General features: G+C 37.5%; 1 protein-coding gene across 1 annotated transcript in view; it reads right to left on the bottom strand.

Annotated features, from left to right (window-relative positions):
• Positions 1-2,611: 2,611 nt before the first annotated feature.
• Positions 2,612-8,999, bottom strand: part of LOC107092879 (dehydrogenase/reductase SDR family member 13-like) — a 20,653-nt gene continuing 14,265 nt past the window's right edge. The window contains exons 4-5 of the mRNA XM_015387567.1: positions 4,779-5,105; positions 2,612-3,617 (exon numbers count right to left, since the gene is read on the bottom strand). Of these exons, the coding sequence (XP_015243053.1) occupies positions 3,361-3,617; positions 4,779-5,105 (584 nt within the window). The 3' untranslated portion in view covers positions 2,612-3,360. The remainder of the gene's footprint in view (positions 3,618-4,778; positions 5,106-8,999) is intronic.

Raw genomic sequence — 8,999 nt, forward strand, 5'->3', positions numbered from 1 at the left:
ATTTTGTGTGTTTTGTGGGAGCACCTCTCTTCTTTTTTGTTTGCTGTGTTTTTGTAGTGTCCAGGGTGATCCTTTTTCTTCACTGGATGCTGCCCCTTTTCTCACCACTTCTCCCTCCCACTGGTAAGCCTCAGGTTCCTTTTAAAATTTAAATATTTTACAATCAATTTCATTAGAAATGCATTCACTGTTTTAACCATCTAATTGCAGATTATTGTGACTATTTTAAACAAAGGAAGAATATTGAATTAATAAACTTTTGTAAAACTATTTGAATCTTGTCTCATTTCCAGTAGAACTTACCTGTGTCCTTATTATTCTATTTTCCTGGAGTTATTACAGGTGGCGTTGTCGGTATTCCGCATTAACTTTAATATCTAGCATTTGGATTTCATAAAAAAAAAAAAATAGAAAATCCAACCACCCCTCCCAGGTTGCCACATTAGCTTTTCACTAATTTTGAGAAATTGTTTTCAGACCAATTCACAATGCAAATCCATGAGGTGAATAAAACATTATTTGGCCAAATAATGTTTTATTAAATGATTTGCTTAATCAAGAACCAAAAACCTTTAGTCAAATGATTCTTTACCCTCTTTGAAATAACTAGCAGCGATAGACATCAGGATTCCACTAAATGACTCTTGGTCATACTTGGTAATCAAAATCTAATGAGCATATGAGGAACACATGAACACTAATTTTATATCAGTGTTGAAACCCTTTTTCGAAATAAAGCTTGTCCAAGCTTCAGCAACAGCTCAAAGCCTGTTTCTTTATAGCATAGCCCAGCATGCAGTCCATCCTGCTAGCCTTGTCCTTACTCATCAGTAAATACATGAAATGATCAACACAGTCAAAAGACATATTGTTTGTTCTGTCCCTAATTATGCCAGAGCTGCAAACCTTTTTGTCCATTTCCATTTGGAAGGTTTGAGTTTCATCCAGCTGCAGCTCAGCAGTCAGGCCAACAACCAGGGGTGTCTTTGTCTCGGTGGCTCACAGCAGGGGTCCTCTTTGTCTCTGTGGTTTATCAAGGAAGGCCTTCTCTGTATTCTGGCTCTATAAGTTCTGAAACTCAATAGAAATGTGTTGTCTTTTTTGTGGCAGTTTCATTCTGAGAGGTCCATGATGACTTGTCTTTGATTATTCTGGAGATCCTGCTGAAGTGGGCCTCAGCTTCTTGGGCAAGGGAGAGGAAGCAAAGAAGAGTTTGAAGAGATGTTATAGCTGGTTATTCACCAAACGTCATCATGTCAAGATGAAATATGGACACTGGTTCCAATGTCCAAAAACCATGAGCATGGCATATGACAACATATTGTTGGTTCAACAAATCACAACTCTCTCTCTTGCTTCTTTACAGAAATGCAATCAGCTGCCTTCTCCTGTTTTAGCATAGATACTGTTTTTTAGTTTTTTAACTGGGAGTAGTTTTGAAAATTTTAATCTTGCACTCCAAGCATGCACGCACACATACGGACAAGAAAACAGACAAAAGGAAGTGAGAAGGATGAATTTAAGGGAGAACAACCGATGAGAGTGGAGTTAAGCAGCACAGCACAGTTACTGACTCAAAGGGAAGAAAAGACTGGGTATAACACCACTCCATCTGAGTGGCTGCCCGGCATAACAGAAGCAGCAGCAACCAGGCAGTGAAGCCAGCGAGAGGAAAAGAAGTGACTATTGCAAAAACACTGTATTGTAAATTATAAATATGTTATTCACATCAAATTATTGATAGGAACAGGTAGGTTGATCCAAATTTTGGGAAGGGACAGGTCCCTATGATCCCTATGCAAACCTGTGCCCATGTCTAGAGGTTACAGGGCAAAGAGGATGGGATGAGTTTGCGCCATGGTTTTAAAGGGACATGAAGTCAGGGTCTTACATCATTGACATTTTATCTCCAACAATATGTATAAAACAATGGTGCTTTCCCAGATGGTACACAGAGGTTTGTATAATTGCCTGAACCACACACAAAGGGAAAATTCTGTGCTTTCTACATGGCCTTCCAAGAGTCATCTGGGATTAAGAAGAGAGACACCAGAACCAACAAGCCGTAGCTACATACATATTGACACTTTTGAAAGTAGGTTTCTTTTTTTTTTTTTATCAAATCTTTTCACCTTACATTGTTTGGTTTTCCAGAGATTCACTTTATCTATAATTCATATCCACAGTTTTCTTACAAGTATAGGTGGTTCTTGTCAGTTTACGGCACCTTGGAACAAGTCAACAATGCGATATCTAATAAGAGTAAAAGTTTGCCTATTTCTCAACACATATTTGACATAATTCCAACAACTCTGTTAATCCTGCTCCCAAGCACAGTTTCCTCTCCAATATTATTTTCAACAGCTGTGAGATAACAAGTTAATATCACTTGCATTTCAATTCATCATTTAATGCTTCCACTTATGAAAATGGCTATGATGATGAACGAGGTTTGGCATGAAAAACATTAACCTAATTCTATACAGCATCCTGGAATGTATTTATCAGCCAGGAATGCATTTGATCAATGCATCTAAAATATTTAGTCTAATCAAACATGAATCGAAAAATTTATTACAGATTTAAAATAATACACAGATGAGCTTTTTATAAAATGTTTTATTGTTATTGTGTATTTCTGCTTCACAAAACAAGCATGATTATAAGATTTTTTTTTAGCATCAGAGCCATATTACTGTAGGTTCAAACAAGCAATAAAAGTACAACATAGTGACTACTCAAACCTGAATGTGAAAAATTTTCACTGTTGTATATTTATAGAGCATTAGAAATCAACTGTGGCTGCAACAAAGAGCAGCACATGTAAAATCAAGAAATATTGCAAAGAATAAAGAAAGAACAATAAGAAGTGTAAACCAGTAAAACATTAGAAACAGGAATCAAATCTCAAATAAAACGTATTTCTAAAATACCTATCAGGACTAGCATAAAATGTAGTTTCTAAACAGTCTCTTAGTATGATGTTCATTTAATTGAGGAAACATTTGTGCACATGATTAAACTGTTGTTCTCTTGAGACTATGAGAGGTTTGTCTTCCTGTAATGTTTATCACTCATTAGTTACTCTTTTCTAAGTTTTATTTAAGTTTTTAGAGTGCTGTTAGTAGAAAAGTTCCTCCTTCTCTAAAGTCACTGGCTTATTGTGTAAAATAGGTTGTTGTGTTTCTTGGTGCATCCTTTTCGTGCTGTGCTCATGCAGTAATTTTTCCTATTTCCTATACAGCTCAGTTTACATTTTTGTCTCAACCTATTTTGAAATTGTGTGCTTTGTGGCATATTTATACTATTTAAAAAACATAACTGAATCTAATCCATTTGACAGAGAATAAATACCACTCTTCAGATGCCACAAAACCTCTCGCTGATGTCCCACAGCTTCTTTGAGGCAGCATCATCCTTGGCCTTCTTAAAGACTTCTCTCACGGTGCAGTTGGAGAAGTAGCGTCCACTGAGGTGTTCAATGCCCTCCTGTAGGGCACAGTGCAGAGTGGTTTGGCTTCCTTGGACGGCGTTCTTAAAGAAATACATTCCCATGTACTTCAACACCATTTGCACGAATGAGCTTTTATTCCTGGCCAGCTCAGTGTAGATGCCTCCTGTGGGAAAATAAATGTTTTTTTGATGAATTTTCTTTTGGTGAAGCAATTCTTCAACATGATTTTATCCAACAAACAAACTGGTGTTGCTTATCTCCAAACCACTAAAGGAAAATTATCAATGGGAACAGACCATAGATATTACAATGAAATTCTGGCAATTTTTCAATTCACAAAAATATGAGTATGGACTTATGTTCTCAAAGAGTATGTTCAATCTAAGCTCGGAGAGCGAGCCACAGGAAGCTGCTGCTGCCATGTTCTGTACTGAGACAGCTGTCAGTATGAAGGATGCACAAGTCTGCGCTCGGGAGGCGCGCAAACAGCATCTAGGATTTTGTGCTGCGGCTAATGACATTTAATGAGCACATGAAAATGCCCAAGTACACGTATTGAGAAGCAGCCATTGTCTTTGGACCAAAACCATAAATTGGATGCTCACCAAGCCCACCATTTTAAAGGATGAAAAGATATGTTTTTCTTTGAATCTTGAATCTTTCTTAGCATCCTTTTTTATGTCTTTATGAATGGTTTGGGAACTCACATGGGGATGTGAGTTGATAGTTTGCAAGCCTTATTTTTCTTTTGAATTTTACTTTTGGTGTCAATGCAAGATGTTTGCACTTATCAGCCGTACTCTTGCATCAGCATTACTTTATATTTTTAACTATTTATATTACATAAAAACAAGCTAACTATTAGGTATGTAAGACTGATTTGCAACATAAGATGATACTCCTTTAATCAGTTTTAATAAAAATTATTTTTAATGTCCAACTAATAAAGACAGTTGTTTTGTCCCATGTTATCTCTAAATAGCTATACAAAATTGTATTCCTACTCTGACTGTTACCTTTGTATTATGAGATTGTTGTTCTTCTCTAATCTCTCTACAAACAATGCATCAACTTCAAGAATGTCAGTGCTGGGAAAATCCCATAACAACAGCTGACATTGATTTAAGGTTACTTAAACTGAATGGAATATTGTTTATCAAAGTAACACTACAACACAAATGTCACATTAAAGGTGGAAAGTGTTTTGAAATGAATATTCATGTTCTAGTTTCGATGTACAAAAAAGCTGGTTTGGTTGCACACATACAGCATAAACTGTCCATTTTTTGTGAGACTGTCTGTCTATCACTTGAATGGATCTTACCCGGATGGAGGGAGTAGCAAGTGACCTTGGTTCCTTGAAGTCTTTTGGCTAGCTCATGGGTGAAGAGAACATTGCACAGCTTAGAATCACCATATATCATTACGCTATCCCAAAAAGATGTCCCTTCTCTCAGGTCTTTGTGGGTATTCAGATAGTTGAAATCAACTCTTCCCCAGTTGTGTGCTGTAGATGACACAGTAACTACCCTGCTTGGTGCACAATCCTTAAGTCGATCTAATAACAAGTTAGTTAACAGGAAGTGCCCGAGGTGGTTGACACCAAACATCGTCCCAAATCCATCTTCAGTTCTTCCCAACAGGACAACACCTAAAGGACAAAAACATGGAGAACCAACAGTAATTTCCAATGAAAATCATACAAAAATCTGTAAGAAAATCTTAAATCTTACTAAGAGAAGACTGAATAAATATGCCGCTAAGATAAGCTCTTAAGGCCAGGGTATCTGGTATGTGGAGATTAATCTAACCAAACAGTTCTTTAAAACACCTTTGTTGCCCTTTAATGTTTTACTATATTAAATTCAATTTAAAATTACTTTATTGACTCAAAGGAAAATCAAATGTTGCAGTAGCTCATGGCCAGTTTTTCAATTAGATTTTATAGGTGTTGATATAGGGTGACCAGATGTCCTCGTTTTCCTGGACATGTCCAACTTTTCATACCAAAAAAAATGTTGAGGGGGAATTTCAAAATCGTCCGTGATATTGATCGACTACAGTGCAGCAGAACCGAGCCGTCAGCATCATGGTGAAGCTGGGTTGAAATTAGATATTGGATATTCAAGCTCTGAGGAGTCAGCTGTATCTAGCTCACGGTTGATCCGACGGAGACAGCCAGCGTCTCTTAGCTGCTCTCTCCTCCCACACGCGGTGGTGCAGTTAGAGACCATCAACAAATCTTTGAACCAAGCACTCTTGAGAAACAAAATTCAATAAATTCCTTATTTTATGACCAGCTAAGTAAAAACTAATATAAAGTCATTCCAATAGATAACATATGTAAGGCACACTTACTTTTATGCAATTTTAAGCTATTTTCAATTGTTAAGATATTTTTGAAGACAAAAGTTGGGACTTTTCTTCAATAGCTTCCAGGTCATGTGACCTACTGACTCAAATTCTTTGTGAAATTGTTCTACTACTTTAGCCTGATGGGGCACACTCATTTTTATTACACTTCAAGCCTTTGTATATTTTTGGGCAGGCGGGGGGAAGCATACCGTCAGCGGTTTGGTTCGGTTGCTCCGTCCCCGGCTGGAGCTGATGGCTTGGTTCAAATGTCCAGTTAAGACTTTGTTCCTAGTATAAAGTCAAACATCTTTGATATTTTCGATGTTCTTAGGGTGCTGCAGTGGTTTCTGCAGTCTTTGTTTTTCTCCCTCTGCCACAGGTGGCTGCTGATTAGCAGGGAGGGGTTAGGTGTTTCGTGGTGGCGGGATGTTACGGCTTAAATGGGAACGCTGTTTTTTTTACATTGGCCCATATGAGTTTTGTGTCATTTGGAGCTGTTCTGAAGATATGCCGTCCAAGTAACGTCTTCCTATGGGCAAACGACTTGAAGGCACAAACTAAACTGCTCATAATTTATCATTTATGGTAAGCCAGCATTCATAACATGTAGGCGAATCACTGTCCCCCCAACATCCCTGGCTATATTTTTTATATTTATACTTTTTAAAAACAAAGCGGAGTGTGTATGGCGTCTTCCGCGCACCGGTCTGGAGTTGTGACAGGCAGCCCGAGCCACCGGCCGCTACGCTCTACCCCTTCTTTTAATTCTGCTTGCTAATCTGAATCGTTCCATTCCATTTCGAGAGCGAGATCATCTGTGGTAGTACAGTAGCACTAGACATCTTCCAGGCATGTGAGTAAAACTAGCAGCAGTTCAGAGGACAGGATGAATGAACGGTAGCCGACCCGCCTGCTACTGGAGCAAGGGAAGGGTCTTCCACAAAATATCTCCTGGGTCAGGCTAAGGTCTGCACAGGCCTTCAGGAATCTGGAGCTGACATCATCGGGACCTGGTGACTTATTATGATTCAGTGTCATCAGTTGCCTCTTCCCTTGACTTCTAGAGACAAACATGTGAAAAGGGGAGGGAGCAGCACCATCTTCTCGTCTGGCTGCAAACAAACTTATGAGAGTCAATGCAGGATGTCCATAGGATGTACATGTGACTGTGGGCAAGAGACAAGCATATTAAGCTTGTTTCTGTATACCTCTCATTAATCTGCTGTTTACCTTCTTAAAGGCTTGTTTTTTCTTGCTAAGCAGAAATTAAAATCTCTTTTTAAAAGCCACCCACAAACCTCTAAAGAGCATTCCTTACATCAATGATTCCCAACCGGGGGTATGCATACCCATAGTGGTCCGTGAGTGCATTGCAAGGGGTATGTGGAAATATTTTATTGCTTAGGTAGCAAATTAAAATAGTGCTGGAATCTGTTTTGCTTTGCGAGGACCCAATTGAATAAAAAAAAAAAAGCAGGCTAATATCAACCAAAAAGTATGTTTTTCTTATATGTCTGAGATCACCTTCAGCTATGACACACATCAAAACTAAGTAGAGGAGCAGACTGGATGTAGAGAACAGTCTGATATCAGTTTTTCATACTGAGCTATCAGAGCTCATCAAAGCATGCTCAGGTGTCTTGATGAAAACAAGTTAAACTAATTTAGTCAGTCTGACTATAATTTTTGTTTTGTATTTTGTTCCCAATTCATCAAGTTTAAATATAATAATAAGGAATTTCTAGTTTTATAAATAAAGCTTCATAAAATGATTTTATTCCTTATTCCAGGCAACATATTAATGCTGTTTTTTATTTGCGAAAGAAAGCCTAAAGTGCCTAAGAATGAAATGCTTAAATTAAAAGATTAAGTAGGATAGCTTTTATTTTATAATCAGTTATTGTAGCTCCTCATTACTTTTAAATGAGAGGGGTACTCATGGTAGGACAAAATGCCCAAAGGGTAGCATAAAGCTGGTGGAAACATGGAACACAAGTTAAAAAGGATGGGAAACAATGCTTCAAAATCAAAATTTTTATAAAGCGACTAAAAAGGCTTTGACTGAAAAAAACTTTGTTATGACTGATATAAAAAAAACATCAAATAACCAGTGAATGTTTTTAAATAAAAGAAGGATAAATAAAGTGTCATTTCCAATTATGGTATTGGTCTGCCATTTCATAAGTCTCCGCCCGAAGTGTATGCAACTGCTATGATAATAGTCTTGATTCCACACCCCCATCTTCTCAGTTCCCACATAAGGAATGTACAATGGCATAACGACACAACAATAGGCCCGTAAACAACATTATATGGGTGGGCCTCATATAAAGTACAACCCACAATTCCAAGTCCTATTTTAAAAAATAAAATACTCAAATACTTTGTTCTTTTAAGATCTTAATGTGGTTTGAAACATATTATATGATTGTATTTTTTACCAACCGTCTAATGAACTAAACACAGTTGTTAACATATTAATTAAAAGTACCACCATCTGCTTTGCTATTGGTGTCGTTTTTAAACGACTCACCATCATGTTGAAATCTGCCATGTGTTGGGGTATAAATAAGGTATGGTCAGACATCCTAGTATCATGTGGGTTCAAGAGGAATTTTTCACACCATTACATTGGCAAAGAGACGTCCTAGTCTACAATTGCATAGGGGGCCAACCAGGTGTCAGTGACGGGGCCCCTAAAAGGTTGGGGGCCCCTAAGCAACTGCAGTCTCTGCTTACCGATAGTTACGCCATTGTTCAGGTATATAAAGTTATTTAGGATTTTATTTATATTTTTGAACAAACTTTATGGCACCAATCTGCCTCCATATAGCTCCACCAGCTTTATACTGCAGAGAATAAACTGTTTGCCAATTTAGATTTGGTTAGGTGCATCTTTGTCCTGTCAAATATTCTGAACATTGTTTAGTTATATGCTTAACTAAGGCATGAATAAGCTTTAAACTATAGATCCTTTAGGCTTACCATTGGCTTCAGCATCAAAATCATGCATTTATCTGGTTGGTCATTTAGTGATTACTGGACTAATTTTTCTCGTTTGACTCCAAGAGCACCCAAAAAAATTTGTTATTGTGAACGGCTTTTATATATAGAATATAAAAGTGTACTGTAGGAAGATTATATGGATTTTTCTGACGAGTGTAAAAAAAAACTGTTGTTAATTAAAAAG

Source organism: Cyprinodon variegatus, unplaced genomic scaffold (assembly GCF_000732505.1).
Source record: "Cyprinodon variegatus isolate N-32 unplaced genomic scaffold, C_variegatus-1.0 Scaffold398, whole genome shotgun sequence".
NCBI lineage: Eukaryota > Metazoa > Chordata > Actinopteri > Cyprinodontiformes > Cyprinodontidae > Cyprinodon > Cyprinodon variegatus.